General features: G+C 45.5%; 1 protein-coding gene across 3 annotated transcripts in view; it reads left to right on the forward strand.

The window, feature by feature from the left end:
* Positions 1–22466, forward strand: part of BICDL2 (BICD family like cargo adaptor 2) — a 76196-nt gene that overhangs the window by 48994 nt on the left and 4736 nt on the right. For 2 of the 3 annotated variants that reach the window (XM_088471176.1, XM_088471178.1), the window contains 3 exons: positions 6332–6505; positions 17569–17715; positions 18569–18699. In XM_088471176.1, coding sequence (XP_088327302.1) covers positions 6332–6505; positions 17569–17715; positions 18569–18699 — 452 coding nt within the window. The remainder of the gene's footprint in view (positions 1–6331; positions 6506–17568; positions 17716–18568; positions 18700–22466) is intronic. The other variant, XM_088471179.1, reaches the window with a different exon arrangement.

The following is a 22466-nucleotide window of genomic DNA, read 5'->3' on the forward strand; positions in this document are numbered from 1 at the left end:
GGTACATTAGTATATTAGTATAAGTACATTAGTATGGTTACATTAGTATAGGTACATTAGTATGGATACATTAGTATGGGTACATTAGTATGGATACATTAGTATGGGTACATTAGTATTAGTACATTAGTATGGGTACATTAGTATTAGTACATTGGTACATTAGTACATTAGTATGGGTACATTAGTATAGGTACATTAGTATGGGTACATTAGTACATTAGTATATTAGTATGGGTACATTAGTACATTAGTATATTAGTATGGGTACATTAGTATTAGTACATTGGTACATTAGTATTAGTACATTAGTACATTGGTATGTGTATATTAGTACATTAGTATGGGTACATTAGTACATTAGTATATTAGTACATTGGTACATTAGTATTAGTACATTGGTACATTAGTATAGGTACATTAGTATGGGTACATTAGTATAGGTACATTAGTATGGGTACATTAGTACATTAGTATGGGTACATTAGTATATTAGTACATTAGTATGGTACATTAGTATGGGTACATTAGTATATTAGTATGGGTACATTAGTATGGGTACATTAGTACATTAGTATGGGTACATTAGTATATTAGTACATTAGTATATTAGTACATTAGTATGGTACATTAGTATGGGTACATTAGTATATTAGTATAGGTACATTAATATATTAGTACATTAGTATGGGTATATTAGTACATTAGTATGGGTACATTAGTATATTAGTATGGTACATTAGTATGGGTACATTAATATATTAGTACATTAGTATGGGTATATTAGTACATTAGTATGGGTATATTAGTATGGTACATTAATATATTAGTACTTTAGTATGGGTATATTAGTACATTAGTATGGGTACATTAGTATTAGTACATTAGTATGGGTACATTAGTATATTAGTACATTAGTATGGGTACATTAATATATTAGTACATTAGTATGGGTACATTAGTATGGGTACATTAGTATGGGTACATTAGTATATTAGTATGGGTACATTAGTATATTAGTACATTAGTATGGATACATTAGTATATTAGTACATTAGTATGGGTATATTAGTATGGATACATTAGTACGGGTATATTAGTACATTAGTATGGGCACATTAGTACATTAGTATGGGTACATTAGTATAGGTACATTAGTATGGGTACATAATACATTGGTATGGGTACATTAGTATGGGTACATTGGTACATTAGTATGGGTACAATAGTACATTAATATGGGTACATTGGTACATTAGTATGGGTACATTAGTACATTGGTACATTAGTATGGGTACATTAGTATGGGTACATTGGTACATTAGTATGGGTACATTAGTACATTAGTATGGGTACATTAGTATAGGTACATTAGTACATTAGTAAGGGCACATTGGTACATTAGTATGGGTACATTAGTAAGGGCACCTTGGTACATTAGTATGGGTACATTAGTATGGGTACACTAGTACCTTAGTATGGGTACATTAGTATGGGTACATTAGTACCTCATTATGGGTACATTAGTATGGGTACATTAGTACCTTAGTATGGGTACATTAGTATGGGTACATTAGTACCTTAGTATGGGTACATTAGTAAGGGCACATTGGTACATTAGTATGGGTACATTAGTATATTAGTATGGGTACATTAGTATGGGTTCATTAGTACCTTAGTATGGGTACATTAGTATGGGTACATTAGTACCTTAGTATGGGTACATTAGTACATTAGTATGGGTACATTAGTATGGGTACATTAGTATGGGTACATTAGTATGGGTACATTAGTACATTAGTATGGGTACATTAGTACATTAGTATGGGTACATTAGTATGGGTTCATTAGTACCTTAGTATGGGTACATTAGTATGGGTACATTAGTACCTTAGTATGGGTACATTAGTATGGGTACATTAGTACATTAGTATGGGTACATTAGTACCTTAGTATGGGTACATTAGTAAGGGCACATTGGTACATTAGTATGGGTATATTAGTATGGGTACATTAGTACCTTAGTATGGGTACATTAGTACCTTAGTATGGGTACATTAGTAAGGGCACATTGGTACATTAGTATGGGTACATTAGTATGGGTACATTAGTACCTTAGTATGGGTACATTAGTACATTAGTATGGGTACATTAGTAAGGGCACATTGGTACATTAGTATGGGTACATTAGTATATTAGTACATTAGTATATTAGTACATTAGTATGGGTACATTAGTATATTAGTACATTAGTATATTAGTACATTAGTATGGGTACATTAGTACATTAGTATGGGTACATTAGTACATTAGTATGGGTACATTAGTACATTAGTATGGGTACATTAGTATGGGTACATTAGTACCTTAGTATGGGTACATTAGTATGGGTACATTAGTACCTTAGTATGGGTACATTAGTATGGGTACATTAGTACATTAGTATGGGTACATTAGTACCTTAGTATGGGTACATTAGTAAGGGCACATTGGTACATTAGTATGGGTACATTAGTATATTAGTATGGGTACATAGTACCTTAGTATGGGTACATTAGTACCTTAGTATGGGTACATTAGTAAGGGCACATTGGTACATTAGTATGGGTACATTAGTATGGGTACATTAGTAAGGGCACATTGGTACATTAGTATGGGTACATTAGTATGGGTACATTAGTAAGGGCACATTGGTACATTAGTATGGGTACATTAGTATATTAGTACATTAGTATATTAGTACATTAGTATGGGTACATTAGTATATTAGTACATTAGTATATTAGTACATTAGTATGGGTACATTAGTACATTAGTATGGGTACATTAGTACATTAGTATGGGTACATTAGTATGGGTACATTAGTACATTAGTATGGGTACATTAGTTTGGGTACATTAGTTCATTAGTATGGGTATATTAGTAAGTGTACATTGGTACATTAGTATGGGTACATTAGTATGGATACATTAGTACCTTAGTATGGGTACATTAGTATGGGTACATTAGTATGGATACATTAGTACCTTAGTATGGGTACATTAGTATGGGTACATTAGTATGGATACATTAGAACATTAGTATGGATACATTAGAACATTAGTATGGGTACATTAGTATGGGTACATTGGTACATTAGTATGGGTACATTAGTACATTAGTATGGATACATTAGTACCTTAGTATGGGGATATTAGTACATTAGTATGGGTACATTAGTACATTAGTATGGGTACATTAGTACATTAGTTTGGGTATATTAGTATGGATACATTGGTACATTAGTATGGGTACATTAGTATGGATACATTAGTACATTAGTTTGGGTACATTAGTATGGATACATTAGAACATTAGTATGGATACATTAGTACATTAGTTTGGGTATATTAGTATGGATACATTAGAACATTAGTATGGGTACATTAGTATGGATACATTAGAACATTAGTATGGGTACATTAGTATGGGTACATTGGTACATTAGTATGGGTACATTAGTACATTAGTATGGGTACATTGGTACATTAGTATGGATACATTAGTACCTTAGTACGGGTACATTAGTATGGATACATTAGAACATTAGTATGGATACATTAGAACATTAGTATGGGTACATTAGTATGGGTACATTGGTACATTAGTATGGGTACATTGGTACATTAGTATGGGTACATTAGTACATTAGTATGGGTACATTGGTACATTAGTATGGATACATTAGTACCTTAGTATGGGTACATTAGAACATTAGTATGGGGATATGGAAATTAGGCTATTCCTCAAATTCCGAAAATGATGTATTTTCGGAATTTGATGATGCTGCTCTATGCGCCACTCAGGTGGCGTATAGCGGGTGATACTTACCTTCCTTCAGCTGGGCAGGTCCTCCTCGCTTGGTCTGTCACTCCCTGGTCCCTCCTCCGGCTCTGGCTGGTGATCTGACATTGTGTTCTCCCGGCAGAACACAGTAAAGTTTAGAAAAGAAAAAGTTGTTCAAAACTTTACTGTGTTCTGCCGGGAGAACACAATGTCAGAGCAGCAGCAGGAGCTGGAGGCGGCTGCAGTGGCCAGGTAAGAGGGGGACACACACAGAATTACCGCAGCTGTAGGCAGTGCTGCGCATGCGCTGGCTTTACTGATTACAGCTGCGGTAAGGTCAGTATAGGCAGGGAAAGCATCTATTTCCCAACAAGCTGTCATCGCAAAAATATCAGCTACCGGAATAGATAGTGATGGGGAGGAGGAATGATGGATCCTCCGGTAATTAGATAGAACTCAGCCAGCTCTAACCCTAATTACCGCCAGAGAATATTTAGTAATGATGAATAGGCCCCATAGAGTGATGAGGAAAGTGACGTATTTCAGTCATAGGCGTCAATCAAATTAGGAGCGAGTTTATTGATGAAACTCTCAGATATTGCAAGAATGTGCACTATCCAGAAATGAGAGATCCCATTAAAATGACCTATTCCCGGTATTTGCGACAAGTGTGTGCGATATTTCTATAACATTCAACCTGGGGGAAGGGCATGAAAAAGTGGGGAAACCATCTTGGACGCCAATTCACTGACAACTGATCATATACAGTGTAAGGAAAGTTCTGGAGATTTTTAAATGGTGTGAAATGGCTGATGAAAAAAAAAATTATAAAAAAAACTAAATGTAATCACAAATGCATTAAATGAAAAATGACAAAAATGTAAAAAAAAAAAAAGTGATTTTGTGGTCATTTAAAATTAAAAATAATTGTTTAATTAAATGTGAGGTGCCTAAACTAACACACTATGGGCCTGATTCAGAGCCGCTCGTAAGCGGCCGCTCGTTCGCTCCGAGTGATGTTTGCACATCTGCGCATGCGTATGGGTTGTAATGCGCATGCGCGAACCAGTCAGTGCGGTCGGAAATCGTGTGCTCGCAAAATAGCGAATGCCTACTAATTTGAGTGACAGAATGAGGCGTTTGTGGGTGGTAACAGGGGAAGGTGCTTGAAAACGGGGAGTGGAGATCTGAACGCAGGCATGCCAAAAGGTCAAAACGGGCGTTTTAAGGGTGTGCATAATTACTAAAGCAGCGTCATCGGCCACGTCACTTGGTTGTCTTTTAGCCTGAACTGCTCGCATGATTGCGGTAGGAAAATGCTACCACAAGAATAGCGAACAGTTCATACGCCTTTCGATGTACTCGATTAATCTAATAAATAGCGGAGATGACATATGATGTAAGCGGCCAGGGGGCGTCTTTACAAAATAGCAAGCACATGTTTCGTTCGCTCGTTCAGACATAGAGGCGTCAACAAACCGCAAAGAGCGAGCGCTTAATTTAAATATCCGGCCCCTTTTTCAGAATGACCGTCCGCAAATAGCGTCCGGCTCTGAATCAGGCCCTGTGTTCTGACATTTTTAACTTACAATAAAGATTTTCCTTTTCACCCTCTCAAGGGGTGCGCACAAAAAGGAACTGGATTGCAACTACGTTTCGCAGTGCGAGTTCCCCGTGAGAACTGTTCGCACGAGACACCTCGCACCTATCTGGATTGCCTTTCATAGTGTCATGAGTACATCAATGCATTTCAATCAGAGGGTCTATTTATCATTAATTAATTGCAACATATTGTCCGAAAACATCAGTTTTCGGGGCATACCCGCAATATTAAGTATCACCTGAATATATTATGTAGGGGCCGCAGCAGGTATCTCTGATATCTGGTGTGGTCCCTCCATTTCCGCCAGCAGCATTATGGGGGATACGATGCTGTCAGATATATCACGTTTCGCAGTTTAAGCATTCCAGAGATTGGCTAACGCCATCTGAAGATGTCATTGTACCGCTGTAGACTATGGGCTACACTTCGCATAATTAGCCAGGAGAGGGTTTCACATTACAGCGCTGAGGTGTCTCACGTCATTACTCCGGTGAGGTGTCTCACGTCATTACTCCGGTGAGGTGTCTGAGGTCATTACTCCAGTGAGGTGTCTCACGTCATTACTCCGGTGAGGTGTCTCATGTCATTACTCCAGTGAGGTGTCTGAGGTCATTACTCCGGTGAGGTGTCTGAGGTCATTACTCCAGTGAGGTGTCTCACATCATTACTCCGGTGAGGTGTCTCACATCATTACTCCGGTGAGGTGTCAGAGGTAATTACTCCGCTGAGAAGTATCATGAATTTGCCCTCATCATCGTGTTACTTGGATGGTTATTATGTCCTATATCCAGGTGCTATCAGGCAACAAATTTCCCTGGGATCACATTGTGACAGACACTAACAGTCATCTAGAAAGTGACAGTCTGTTGGAGAGTTAGACAATCATAAAATGTCTCTCTTAGTTGCAGGAAGTACTGTTGGAAGCGCAGGGTCTGAGAGACAGTCAGCGATCGCTGCAGATACAAGTGAATGAGTTCCAGGATGAGCTGAAGATGCGAGACAGCCACACTCTACAAGACAGTCGCTACTCTCTGCATTCTGAGATGCAAGATACAATTGATGGCCGGGAAAATGAGGTGAGGAACAGTCTATCACTATACATCTGTGGAAGATGTTGTAGAAGTTTCATGTGGAGTAAAGATTTCCATGGTTCTAAAGATTTCTTTGTTAGAGAATGAGACAGTTTCCCAGAGAATGAGACTGTATCCCAGACAATGAGACCGTAACCCAGACAATGAGACCGTAACCCAGACAATGAGACCGTAACCCAGACAATGAGACCGTAACCCAGACAATGAGACCGTAACCCAGACAATGAGACCGTATCCCAGACAATGAGATCGTATCCCAGACAATGAGATCGTATCCCAGACAATGAGACCTTATCACAGACAATGAGACTGGAGTGATGTATTAGTTAGTGTTGGATAAAAGCTACAGACTGGAATAGAAACTCTATAAAGAATCATATTAAAATAATCTTTGGTACGTAAAAGGATGGACAAATCTATGTGTCACGACCAGGGTCTCTCGGCATGGTAGTCGACGGTTAATACCTGTGAGGACGCTATGGCGGGGGGCGTCTGGCGGTGGTGCCTGGCGAAGAGCATTGGCTGTGCGTGGTTCTGTGGGGGCATACTGTCATTCTGGTCTGGTTAGGCCTGGGGGTGCTTCCGTTCCGTTCTGGCATGGGCACCGCCATCTTGTCTCCGGTCAGGTGACCTAGTTGCCCTATCCTGTTGTGTCACATGCTCCTCTCTGACCATTCACGGCTGAGCACTGGGGATTTAAGGGAGTTCAGAGCTCCCTTGCATTGCCAGTGCAACGTGTATCTCAGCCTAGCTGAGAGGGAGTTCTCTGTGCTTATCCTGTTCCTGTGAATTCGCTGTCTGCCAGTCTGCCTGTCAGCTCTTAGCTTCCGCTGGACTACCCCGCTTCCTCCATCACCCTTGCCCATACCTGAGTGCCTGAGCCTGCTGACATCCTGCTCATTTGCCTTAGTTCACTACCTGCATACCTGGCTTAATATTTCCTGCATACCTGCTTGATCATTTTCAGTCTCACTACCTGCACACCTGGACAGCTCTAATTGTTTCTGCCTGGACATTAACCCATTGCTCCCACCACATAACTTTTGTGCACATTTATATATTCCTGGACTTTTATTTACTGCCATAGTTTATGTCTACTCAAGCACATATTAAAAAACCTAGTTTTTTATTCAAACCCGCTTCTGTGATCGCTCCTGCTACCACCCCGGTTCCACAAACAACCCAGAACATAACACTATGTACATATATCCCTAAAATTATTAATCCATTAATTTCCATCTCTGTATATGCCCATTATAAAATATATCTGACTAAATACAGAGGTGTCCCTACTCTCAGGCCACCAGTAGTATAATGACCCCTACTCTTAGGCCACCAGTAGTATAATGACCCCTACTCTCAGGCCACCAGTAGTATAATGACCCCTACTCTCAGGCCACCAGTAGTATAATGACCTCTGAGCTCAGACCAACAGTAGTATAATGACCCCTGAGCTCAGGCCAACAGTAGTATAATGATCCCTACTCTCAGGCCAACAGTAGTATAATGACCCCCTACTCTCAGGCCACCAGTAGTATAATGATCCCTACTCTCAGGCCAACAGTAGTATAATGATCCCTACTCTCAGGTCACCAGTAGTATAATGACCTCTGAGCTCAGGCCACCAGTAGTATAATGACCCCTACTCTCAGGGCACCAGTAGTATAATGACCCCTGATCTCAGGCCACCAGTAGTATAATCACCTTTGATCTCAGGCCACCTGTAGTATAATGACCCCTACTCTCAGGCCACCAGTAGTATAATGACCCCTGATCTCAGGCCACCAGTAGTATAATGACCCCTGAGCTCAGGCCACCAGTAGTAAAATTACCCCTACTCTCAGGACACCAGTAGTATAATGACCGCTGAGCTCAGGACACCAGTAGTATAATGACCCCTGAGCTCAGGTCACCAGTAGTATAATGACCCCATAGTCTCAGGCCACCAGTAGTATAATGACCCCTGAGCTCAGGCCACCAGTAGTATAATGACCTCTGAGCTCAGGCCTCCGGTAGTATAATGACCCCATACTCTCAGGCCACCAGTAGTATAATGTCCCCTGAGCTCAGGCCACCAGTAGTATAATGACCCCTACTCTCAGGACACCAGTAGTAGAAATACCCCTGAGCTCAGGACACCAGTAGTATAATGACCCCTGAGCTTAGGCCACCAGTAGTATAATGACCCATGATCTCAGGCCACCAGTAGTATAATGACCCCATACTCTCAGGCCACCAGTAGTATAATGACCCCTGAGTTCAGGCCACCAGTAGTATAATGACCCCATACTCTCAGGCCACCAGTAGTATAATGACCTCTGAGCTCAGACCAACAGTAGTATAATGACCCCTGTGCTCAGGCCAACAGTAGTATAATGATCCCTACTCTCAGGCCAACAGTAGTATAATGACCCCTGAGCTCAGGCTAACAGTAGTATAATGACCCCTACTCTCAGGGCACCAGTAGTATAATGACCCCTGATCTCAGGCCACCAGTAGTATAATCACCATTGATCCCAGACCACCAGTAGTATAATGACCCCTGATCTCAGGCCACCAGTAGTATAATGACCCCTGAGCTCAGGCCACCAGTAGTAAAATGACCCCTACTCTCAGGACACCAGTAGTATAATGACCACTGAGCTCAGGACACCAGTAGTATAATGACCCCTGAGCTCAGGCCACCAGTAGTATAATGACCCCTGATCTCAGGCCACCAGTAGTATAATGACCCCTGATCTCAGGCCACCAGTAGTATAATGACCCCTGATCTCAGGCCACCAGTAGTATAATGACCCCATACTCTCAGGCCACCAGTAGTATAATGACCCCTGAGCTCAGGCCACCAGTAATATAATGATCTCTGAGCTCAGGCCTCCAGTAGTATAATGACCCCATACTCTCAGGCCACCAGTAGTATAATGACCCCTGAGATCAGGCCACCAGTAGTATAATGACCCCTACTCTCAGGACACCAGTAGTATAAATACCCCTGAGCTCAGGACACCAGTAGTATAATGACCCCTGAGCTCAGGCCACCAGTAGTATAATGACCCATGATCTCAGGCCACCAGTAGTATAATGACCCCTGATCTCAGGCCACAAGTAGTATAATGACCCCATACTCTCAGGCCACCAGTAGTATAATGACCCCTACTCTCAGGCCACCAGTAGTATAATGACCCCTGAGCTCAGGCCACCAGTAGTATAATGACCCCTGAGCTCAGGCCACCAGTAGTATAATGTCCCCTGAGCTCAGGCCACCAGTAGTATAATGACCCCATACTCTCAGGCCACCAGTAGTATAATGACATCTGAGCTCAGGCCACAAGTAGTATAATGACCTCTGAGCTCAGGCCACCAGTAGTATAATGACCCCTACTCTCAATCCACCAGTAATATAATGACCCCTACTCTCAGGCCACCAGTAATATAATGACCCCTACTCCCAGGACGCCAGTAATATAATGACCCCTACCCTCAGGCCACCAGTAGTATAATGACCCCTGAGCTCAGGGCACTTGTGATAATGATCCCTAATTTCTGGCCACCAGTAGTATAATGACTCCTACTCTCAGGCCACCTGTAATATAATGACACCAATCCTCAGGCCACCAGTAGTATAATGACCCCTGAGCTCAGGCCAACAGTAGTATAATGATCCCTACTCTCAGGTCACCTGTAATATAATGATCCCTACTCTCAGGTCACCTGTAGTATAATGACCCCTACCCTCAGGCCACCAGTAGTATAATTACCCCTGAGCTCAGGCCACTTGTGGTAATGATCCCTAATCTCTCTCCACCAGTAAAATAATGACCACTAATCTCAGGCCACAAGTAATATAATGACTCCTTATCTCAGGCTAGCTGTGAGATAATGAGCCCTAATTCCAGACCACCTGTGAGATAAAACCTCAATTTCACCACCTGTGAGGTAATGACCCCATATCTCAGGACACCAGTAGTATAATGACCCCTGAGCTCAGGTCACCAGTAGTATAATGACCCCATAGTCTCAGGCCACCAGTAGTATAATGACCCCTGAGCTCAGGCCACCAGTAGTATAATGACCTCTGAGCTCAGGCCTCCGGTAGTATAATGACCCCATACTCTCAGGCCACCAGTAGTATAATGTCCCCTGAGCTCAGGCCACCAGTAGTATAATGACCCCTACTCTCAGGACACCAGTAGTAGAAATACCCCTGAGCTCAGGACACCAGTAGTATAATGACCCCTGAGCTTAGGCCACCAGTAGTATAATGACCCATGATCTCAGGCCACCAGTAGTATAATGACCCCATACTCTCAGGCCACCAGTAGTATAATGACCCCTGAGTTCAGGCCACCAGTAGTATAATGACCCCATACTCTCAGGCCACCAGTAGTATAATGACCTCTGAGCTCAGACCAACAGTAGTATAATGACCCCTGTGCTCAGGCCAACAGTAGTATAATGATCCCTACTCTCAGGCCAACAGTAGTATAATGACCCCTGAGCTCAGGCTAACAGTAGTATAATGACCCCTACTCTCAGGGCACCAGTAGTATAATGACCCCTGATCTCAGGCCACCAGTAGTATAATCACCATTGATCCCAGACCACCAGTAGTATAATGACCCCTGATCTCAGGCCACCAGTAGTATAATGACCCCTGAGCTCAGGCCACCAGTAGTAAAATGACCCCTACTCTCAGGACACCAGTAGTATAATGACCACTGAGCTCAGGACACCAGTAGTATAATGACCCCTGAGCTCAGGCCACCAGTAGTATAATGACCCCTGATCTCAGGCCACCAGTAGTATAATGACCCCTGATCTCAGGCCACCAGTAGTATAATGACCCCTGATCTCAGGCCACCAGTAGTATAATGACCCCATACTCTCAGGCCACCAGTAGTATAATGACCCCTGAGCTCAGGCCACCAGTAATATAATGATCTCTGAGCTCAGGCCTCCAGTAGTATAATGACCCCATACTCTCAGGCCACCAGTAGTATAATGACCCCTGAGATCAGGCCACCAGTAGTATAATGACCCCTACTCTCAGGACACCAGTAGTATAAATACCCCTGAGCTCAGGACACCAGTAGTATAATGACCCCTGAGCTCAGGCCACCAGTAGTATAATGACCCATGATCTCAGGCCACCAGTAGTATAATGACCCCTGATCTCAGGCCACAAGTAGTATAATGACCCCATACTCTCAGGCCACCAGTAGTATAATGACCCCTACTCTCAGGCCACCAGTAGTATAATGACCCCTGAGCTCAGGCCACCAGTAGTATAATGACCCCTGAGCTCAGGCCACCAGTAGTATAATGTCCCCTGAGCTCAGGCCACCAGTAGTATAATGACCCCATACTCTCAGGCCACCAGTAGTATAATGACATCTGAGCTCAGGCCACAAGTAGTATAATGACCTCTGAGCTCAGGCCACCAGTAGTATAATGACCCCTACTCTCAATCCACCAGTAATATAATGACCCCTACTCTCAGGCCACCAGTAATATAATGACCCCTACTCCCAGGACGCCAGTAATATAATGACCCCTACCCTCAGGCCACCAGTAGTATAATGACCCCTGAGCTCAGGGCACTTGTGATAATGATCCCTAATTTCTGGCCACCAGTAGTATAATGACTCCTACTCTCAGGCCACCTGTAATATAATGACACCAATCCTCAGGCCACCAGTAGTATAATGACCCCTGAGCTCAGGCCAACAGTAGTATAATGATCCCTACTCTCAGGTCACCTGTAATATAATGATCCCTACTCTCAGGTCACCTGTAGTATAATGACCCCTACCCTCAGGCCACCAGTAGTATAATTACCCCTGAGCTCAGGCCACTTGTGGTAATGATCCCTAATCTCTCTCCACCAGTAAAATAATGACCACTAATCTCAGGCCACAAGTAATATAATGACTCCTTATCTCAGGCTAGCTGTGAGATAATGAGCCCTAATTCCAGACCACCTGTGAGATAAAACCTCAATTTCACCACCTGTGAGGTAATGACCCCATATCTCAGGCCACCTGTAATATAATGACCCTTAATTTCAGGCTCTCTCTTTATTGACCCCTAATCTCTGGTCTCCTGTAATATAATGACCCCTAATCTCTGGTCTCCTGTAATATAATGACACTTAATCTCTGGTCTCCTGTAATATAATGACCCATAATTTCTGGTCTCCTGTAATATAATGACTCCTAATCTCTGGTCTCCTGTAATATAATGACCCATAATTTCTGGTCTCCTGTAATATAATGACCCCTAATCTCTGGTCTCCTGTAATATAATAACCCCTAATCTCTGGTCTCCTGTAATATAATGACCCCTAATCTCTGGTCTCCTGTAATATAATGAGCTCTAATCTCAGGCCACCTGTGAGATAATGACCCCTAATCTCCACAACCTGTTATATAATGACCCCTGATCTCAGGCCACCTGTTATATAATGACCCCCTGAGCTCAGGCCACCTGTTATATAATGACCCCTAATCTCCACTACCTGTTATATAATGACTCCTAATTGTATGCCACCTGTGAGATAATGACCCTTATTCTCTGGTCTCCTGTGAGATAATGATTCATATTCAGTGAGATCACCAGTGAGGAAAGTATCATGATATTGTACCTTATTTCAAGTCAAAAGTGAATGTATTAGAGATGTTCCCAAATCTCAAACCATCAATGAGGTAATGATCTGGAGATGTAACTAATCAGAGGCCACCGGTTTTTCTAATAACCAATGAGATAACAATACAGAGATGTCCCCAATATCCGGTCACCAGTGGTATAATGATCCAGAGATGTCCCTAATATCCTTTCCCCAGTGATATAATGATCCAGAGATGTCCCCGATATCCGATCACCAGTGATATAATGATAGAGATGTCCCCGATATCCGGTCACCAGTGATATAATGATACAGAGATGTCCTCCTCAATATCCGGTCACCAGCGATATAATGATCCAGAGATTTCCCAATATCCGATCAACAGCGATATAATGATCCAGAGATGTCCCTAACAGGGGCGTAACTTGAACTTTTTGGGCCCCATAGCAACATTTTTAAGGGGCCCCCCTAACTTAGATCTTACACAATAACCACAGTAGTTCCCCTAAAACATTAAATGCCCACTGTAATGGTGCCCCTTATGCAATGCCCACTGTAATGGTGCCCCTTACGCAGTGCCCCCAGTAGTGAGCCCCTTGTAATTGCCCCCAGTAGTGAGCCCCCTGTAATGCCCCCAGTAGTGAGCCCCTTGTAATTGCCCCCAGTAGTGAGCCCCCAGTAGTGAGCCCCTTGTAGCTGCCCCCAGTAGTGAGCCCCCTGTAATGCCCCCTGTAGCTGCCCCAGTAGTGACCCCCTGTAGTGAGCCCCCAGTAGCTGCCCCCAGTAGTGAGCCCCCTGTAATGCCCCCAGTAGTGAGCCCCCTGTAGTGAGCCCCCAGTAGTGAGCCCCCAGTAGAGAGCCCCCTGTAATGCCCCCAGTAGTGACCCCCTGTAGCTGCCCCCAGTAGTGAGATCCCAGTAGCTTCCCCCCACGCGCGCGGACACACACACAAAAAAAACAAACAGAAAAAAAACTTACCTTTATCCCCGCTCCTGTGAAGCCGCCGACTGCCCCGTCGCCCGCTCCTTGGCACTATGGGAGTGACGTCATGACGTCACTCCCATAGTGCACTGCGGGACCCGGAAGACGGAGGGAGCTCCGTCCTCCGGCTGCCGCCGGGGGTTTGAATAGGAGCCAGGTGCCCGCTGGTAACACAATTTCAGCGGTCGCCCGGCATATGGAAGGTGCAGGGGGTGCGATCGCTGGGCCGGCGGGCCCCTTAAACCGCCGGGCCCCATAGCAACCGCACCCCCTGCACCCTCCATAGTTAGGCCACTGGTCCCTAATATCCTTTCACCAGTGATATAATGATACAGAGATGTCCCCAATGTCCGGTCACAGTGATATAATGATACAGAGATGTCCCCAATGTCCGGTCACCAGTGATATAATGATACAGAGATGTCCCCAATGTCCGGTCACCAGTGATATAATGATACAGAGATGTCCCCCATATCCGGTCACCAGTGATGTAATGATACAGAGATGTCCCCAATATCCGGTCACCAGTGATATAATGATACAGAGATGTCCCTACTATCCTGTCACCAGTGATATAATGATACAGAGATGTCCCTAATATCCGGTCACCAGTCATATGATACAGAGATGTCCCAATATCCGGTCCCCAGTGATGTAATGATACAGAGATGTCCACAATAACCGGTCACCAGTGATATGATACAGAGATGTCCCCCATATCCGGTCCCCAGTGATATAATGATACAGAGATGTCCCCAATATCCGGTCACCAGTGATATAATGATACAGAGATGTCCCCCATATCCGGTCCCCAGTGATATAATGATACAGAGATGTCCCCGATATCCGGTCACCAGTGATATAATGATACAGAGATGTCCCCAATATCCGGTCACCAGTGATATAATGATACAGAGATGTCCCCCATATCCGGTCACCAGTGATGTAATGATACAGAGATGTCCCCAATATCCGGTCACCAGTGATATGATACAGAGATGTCCCCCATATCCGGTCCCCAGTGATATAATGATACAGAGATGTCCCCCATATCCGGTCACCAGTGATATAATGATACAGAGATGTCCCCAATATCTGGTCACCAGTCATATGATACAGAGATGTCCCCAATATCCGGTCACCAGTGATATAATGATACAGAGATGTCCCCAATATCCGGTCACCAGTGATCTAATGATACAGAGATGTCCCCCATATCCGGTCCCCAGTGATATAATGATACAGAGATGTCCTCCATGTCCGGTCACCAGTGATATAATGATACAGAGATGTCCCCAATATCCGGTCACCAGTGATATAATGATACAGAGATGTCCCCAATATCCGGTCACCAGTGATATAATGATACAGAGATGTCCCCAATATCCGGTCACCAGTGATATAATGATACAGAGATGTCCCCAATATCCGGTCACCAGTGATATAATGATACAGAGATGTCCCTAATATCCGGTCACCAGTGATATAATGATAGAGATGTCCCCAATATCCGGTCACCAATGATATGATACAGAGATGTCCCCAATATCCGGTCACCAGTGATATAATGATACAGAGATGTCCCCAATATACGGTCACCAGTGATATAATGATACAGAGATGTGCCCAATATCCGGTCACCAGCAATATAATGGTACAGAGATGTCCCCCATATCCGGTCACCAGCGATATAATGGTACAGAGATGTCCCTGATATCCGGTCACCAGTGATATAATGATACAGAGATGTCACCGATATCCGGTCACCAGTGATATAATGATACAGAGATGTCCCCCATATCCGGTCACCAGTGATATAATGGTACAGAGATGTCCCCGATATCCGGTCACCAGTGATATAATGATACAGAGATGTCACCGATATCCGGTCACCAGTGATATAATGATACAGAGATGTCCCCGATTTTCGGTCACCAGTGATATAATGATACAGAGATGTCCCCGATATCCGGTCACCAGTGATATAATGATACAGAGATGTCCCCAATATCCGGTCACCAGTGATATAATGATACAGAGATGTCCCCCATATCCGGTCACCAGTGATATAATGATACAGAGATGTCCCCGATATCCGGTCACCAGTGATATAATGATACAGAGATGTCCCCGATATCCGGCCACCAGTGATATAATGGTACAGAGATGTCCCCCATATCCGGTCACCAGTGATATAATAATACAGTGATGTCCCCAATATCCGGTCACCAGTGATATAATGATACAGAGATGTCCCCGATATCCGGTCACCAGTGATATAATGATACAGAGATGTCCCCGATATCCGGCCACCAGTGATATAATGGTACAGAGATGTCCCCCATATCCGGTCACCAGTGATATAATAATACAGTGATGTCCCCAATATCCGGTCACCAGTGATATAATGATACAGAGATGTCCCCGATATCCGGTCACCAGTGATATAATGGTACAGAGATGTCCCCCATATCCGGTCACCAGTGATATAATGATACAGTGATGTCCCCAATATCCGGTCACCAGTGATATAATGATACAGAGATGTCCCCGATATCCGGTCACCAGTGATATAATGATACAGAGATGTCCCCGATATCCGGTCACCAGTGATATAATGATACAGAGATGTCCCCGATATCCGGTCACCAGTGATATAATGATACAGAAATGTCCTAATTGAGGTTACATTGTATTGTGATCGTGATTATTCTTTCCCCTCCTTTAGGCCCCTGTATAATATCCCTACCATTACAATATAAAAATATATCTAAGTCCCTCTATGGAATAATATATCTCACTCCTTAAGTCAATTTTGTATCTCCTCTCTTAAAGGGAATATCTACCCTGTATGAATATATAGAAGAGGTTACAGGGACATAGGCCCTCATTCAGAGTCGCGATCTCTGAATGAGGGCGGCCGCTTCTTTTTTTAAGTGCGGCCTCCTGGTCGCTAGCTAAGCTGTGGGTTACCACCCACAGCTTAGCGACCGACCAGGTTGATGGTTGCGATGGACAAGACCATCGGGGCTTGCGACAAGACCCTAAGGTTGGGTCTCGGCAGCCTCAAGCCTCAGGGAGTTTCCTGCTCTGATCGAGCAGGAAGCTCCCCACTGACATCACTGCTGATGTCAGTGCAGCCGCCCACAAAACGGCAGGCGTTCGCTTGGGAACGCCTCCGTTTGTGTAGCCACCCCCCCCCCCGCCTACAAAACGGGCCAAGTTGTCGATCAACATCGACAGCCGTCCCTTTTGTAGTGAGCTCCGGAGCGAGGGAGTTTCTCTCTCGCTCCGGGGCTTGCGCACGCGTAGTGCGGCCGCTGCACGTGCGCTGGGCCTAACCATCGACCCGGTTGCGAGCGCTCAGCTCTTGCGACCGGGTCTGAATGCGGTCCAATGTGTCTTTCACAATCGTCTCACAGAACATGTCTCTTACTCACAGCAGACAGCCTCATTGGACCCCTCTATCCAGTTTGGTGAGCACCCGGCAGGTATTCCGGGCGTTGGTCACCTGTCAACGTATCTGGTCGAGAGAGAGAGGGATCTCATACAAGAAAAGGACAAGGAGGTCGGGAAACTGCAGGACCAGGTAACACCGCTAAATACAATGAGATCGATCTATCTATCTCATATCTATAGCTAATATCTATCTATCTCACATCCATCTATCTATCTATCTCATATCTATCTAGCATCTATCAATCTATATCACATCTATCTATCTATCTATCTATCTATCTATCTATCTCATATCTATCTATCTCACATCTATCTATCTCATATTTATCTATCTCATATCTATCTATCTGACATCTATCTATCTCATATCTATCTATCTCATATCTATCTATAGCTAATATCTCTCTATTTCATATCTATCTAACATCTATCTATCTATCTATCTCATATCTATCTATCTAATATCTCATATCTATCTATCTATCAGTCTAACACTTCTATTTCATACTTTGCAGAGTTTTTTCCACACCTGCCTAAAACTTTTGCACAGTACTGTATGTGACAAAAACACTGGAGAGTTTGTCAGGGGTAGATATATATGCCCCAGATTCTTAGCTTCTGTCTGGTAGACAGAAGCTGATTAGCAGCCTTGTTTGCCAGACCACCTGTGAGAGGTTAATAAAGGTTGTGTCAGTCTCTCACTGCCTGGGGAACAGGTCAGATTCCTGTGATTACTGAATGTAAGTGCTGTGCTAAAGTCTTCTGTTCTGTGAGAGGGACGTTAGGTCCTTCCACTCAGAGAGGGAACAATTTGCTTTAGTTAGAGCCGGACAGACCAGGACTTAATTTTAAGTTTTGTTTATGTTTGTGCTGTTAAATATACAAATCTATAAAACCTAAGAGGGAATAAGTACACACACAAGCATCACTACATACCCCACCCCACGTGCACATTACACTCTTTGTATCTTCTCTCCCCTCAGGTGACTCTTCAATATGTAGAGATAAACTCTCTGCGAGAGGAGCTTCAGAGGCTTCGTGACTTGTCACAGCAAAATGACCTAGACAGTGTCCTACGACAAGCTGTGTGTGACCGGGATGAGGCAATTATGAAGTAAGTCACCTGTAGACACACAGACACACTGTTATTTGCAAACTGCAAATAAAATGTCCCGCAAACTACATTTAAAAATATTCACATCCTTTTTCCTCCATAAATGGAGTTTGGGGACATTTCCAATCTCTGTCTACTATAATTCTATTTTTAGGACTGGGTGACTGCTGGACTGTGCGGTACTTAGGACTGGGTGACTGCTGGACTGTGCGGTACTTAGGACTGGCTGACTGCTGGACTGTGCGGTACTTAGGACTGGCTGACTGCTGGAATGTGCGGTACTTAGGACTGGGTGACTGCTGGAATGTGCGGTACTTGGGACTGGGTGACTGCTGGAATGTGCGGTACTTAGGACTGGCTGACTGCTGGACTGTGCGGTACTTAGGACTGGCTGACTGCTGGACTGTGCGGTACTTAGGACTGGCTGACTGCTGGAATGTGCGGTACTTAGGACTGGGTGACTGCTGGAATGTGCGGTACTTAGGACTGGCTGACTGCTGGACTGTGCGGTACTTAGGACTGGCTGACTGCTGGACTGTGCGGTACTTAGGACTGGCTGACTGCTGGACTGTGCGGTACTTAGGACTGGGTGACTGCTGGACTGTGCGGTACTTAGGACTGGCTGACTGCTGGACTGTGCGGTACTTAGGACTGGGTGACTGCTGGAATGTGCGGTACTTGGGACTGGGTGACTGCTGGAATGTGCGGTACTTAGGACTGGCTGACTGCTGGACTGTGCGGTACTTAGGACTGGCTGACTGCTGGACTGTGCGGTACTTAGGACTGGCTGACTGCTGGACTGTGACTGGTGGAATGGGCGATACTAAAGACTAGGTGACTGCTGGACTGTGTGGTACTTAGGACTGGCTGACTGCTGGACTGCGTGGTACTTAGGACTGGCTGACTGCTGGAATGTGCGGTACTTAGGACTGGCTGACTGCTGGAATGTGCGGTACTTGGGACTGGGTGACTGCTGGAATGTGCGGTACTTGGGACTGGGTGACTGCTGGACTGTGCGGTACTTAGGACTGGGTGACTGCTGGACTGTGCGGTACTTAGGACTGGGTGACTGCTGGACTGTGCGGTACTTAGGACTGGCTGACTGCTGGAATGTGCGGTACTTGGGACTGGGTGACTGCTGGAATGTGCGGTACTTGGGACTGGGTGACTGCTGGAATGTGCGGTACTTGGGACTGGGTGACTGCTGGACTGTGCGGTACTTAGGACTGGGTGACTGCTGGACTGTGCGGTACTTAGGACTGGGTGACTGCTGGACTGTGCGGTACTTAGGACTGGGTGACTGCTGGAATGTGCGATACTTAGGACTGGCTGACTGCTGGAATGTGCGGTACTTAGGACTGGGTGACTGCTGGAATGTGTGGTACTTAGGACTGGCTGACTGCTGGAATGTGCGGTACTTAGGACTGGGTGACTGCTGGAATGTGCGGTACTTAGGACTGGGTGACTGCTGGAATGTGCGGTACTTAGGACTGGGTGACTGCTGGACTGTGCGGTCCTTGGGACTGGGTGACTGCTGGACTGTGCGGTACTTAGGACTGGGTGACTGCTGGAATGTGCGTTACTTAGGACTGGGTGACTGCTGGAATGTGCCTTACTTAGGACTGGGTGACTGCTGGACTGTGCGGTACTTAGGACTGGCTGACTGCTGGAATGTGCGGTACTTAGGACTGGGTGACTGCTGGACTGTGCGGTACTTAGGACTGGCTGACTGCTGGAATGTGCGGTACTTGGGACTGGCTGACTGCTGGAATGTGCGGTACTTGGGACTGGGTGACTGCTGGACTGTGCGGTACTTAGGACTGGGTGACTGCTGGACTGTGCGGTACTTAGGACTGGGTGACTGCTGGACTGTGCGGTACTTAGGACTGGCTGACTGCTGGAATGTGCGGTACTTGGGACTGGGTGACTGCTGGAATGTGCGGTACTTGGGACTGGGTGACTGCTGGAGTGTGCGGTACTTGGGACTGGGTGACTGCTGGACTGTGCGGTACTTAGGACTGGGTGACTGCTGGACTGTGCGGTACTTAGGACTGGGTGACTGCTGGACTGTGCGGTACTTAGGACTGGGTGACTGCTGGAATGTGCGATACTTAGGACTGGCTGACTGCTGGAATGTGCGGTACTTAGGACTGGGTGACTGCTGGAATGTGTGGTACTTAGGACTGGCTGACTGCTGGAATGTGTGGTACTTAGGACTGGGTGACTGCTGGAATGTGCGGTACTTAGGACTGGGTGACTGCTGGAATGTGCGGTACTTAGGACTGGGTGACTGCTGGACTGTGCGGTCCTTGGGACTGGGTGACTGCTGGACTGTGCGGTACTTAGGACTGGGTAACTGCTGGAATGTGCGTTACTTAGGACTGGGTGACTGCTGGAATGTGCCTTACTTAGGACTGGGTGACTGCTGGACTGTGCGGTACTTAGGACTGGCTGACTGCTGGAATGTGCGGTACTTAGGACTGGGTGACTGCTGGACTGTGCGGTACTTAGGACTGGCTGACTGCTGGAATGTGCGGTACTTGGGACTGGCTGACTGCTGGACTGTGTGGTACTTGGGACTGGCTGACTGCTGGACTGTGCGGTACTTAGGACTGGCTGACTGCTGGACTGTGCGGTACTTAGGACTGGGTGACTGCTGGAATGTGCGGTACTTGGGACTGGGTGACTGCTGGAATGTGCGGTACTTAGGACTGGGTGACTGCTGGAATGTGCGGTACTTAGGACTGGGTGACTGCTGGAATGTGCGGTACTTAGGACTGGGTGACTGCTGGACTGTGACTGGTGGAATGGGCGATACTAAGGACTAGGTGACTGGTGGACTGTGTGGTACTTAGGACTGGGTGACTGCTGGAATGTGCGGTACTTAGGACTGGCTGACTGCTGGACTGCGTGGTACTTAGGACTGGCTGACTGCTGGACTGCGTGGTACTTAGGACTGGCTGACTGCTGGAATGTGGAGATCTTAGGACTCGGTGACTGGTGGAATGTGCGGTACTTGGGACTGGGTGACTGCTGGAATGTGCGGTACTTAGGACTGGCTGACTGCTGGAATGTGCGGTACTTAGGACTGGCTGACTGCTGGAATGTGCGGTACTTAGGACTGGGTGACTGCTGGAATGTGCGGTACTTAGGACTGGCTGACTGCTGGACTGTGCGGTACTTAGGACTGGCTGACTGCTGGACTGTGTGGTACTTGGGACTGGCTGACTGCTGGACTGTGCGGTACTTAGGACTGGCTGACTGCTGGACTGTGCGGTACTTAGGACTGGGTGACTGCTGGAATGTGCGGTACTTGGGACTGGGTGACTGCTGGAATGTGCGGTACTTAGGACTGGGTGACTGCTGGAATGTGCGGTACTTAGGACTGGGTGACTGCTGGAATGTGCGGTACTTAGGACTGGGTGACTGCTGGACTGTGACAGGTGGAATGGGCGATACTAAGGACTAGGTGACTGGTGGACTGTGTGGTACTTAGGACTGGGTGACTGCTGGAATGTGCGGTACTTAGGACTGGCTGACTGCTGGACTGCGTGGTACTTAGGACTGGCTGACTGCTGGACTGCGTGGTACTTAGGACTGGCTGACTGCTGGAATGTGGAGATCTTAGGACTCGGTGACTGGTGGAATGTGCGGTACTTGGGACTGGGTGACTGCTGGAATGTGCGGTACTTAGGACTGGCTGACTGCTGGAATGTGCGGTACTTAGGACTGGCTGACTGCTGGAATGTGCGGTACTTAGGACTGGG

This window comes from Taudactylus pleione, unplaced genomic scaffold, assembly GCF_031769625.1.
Source record: "Taudactylus pleione unplaced genomic scaffold, aTauple2 ptg000112l, whole genome shotgun sequence".
NCBI classification, from domain to species: domain Eukaryota; kingdom Metazoa; phylum Chordata; class Amphibia; order Anura; family Myobatrachidae; genus Taudactylus; species Taudactylus pleione.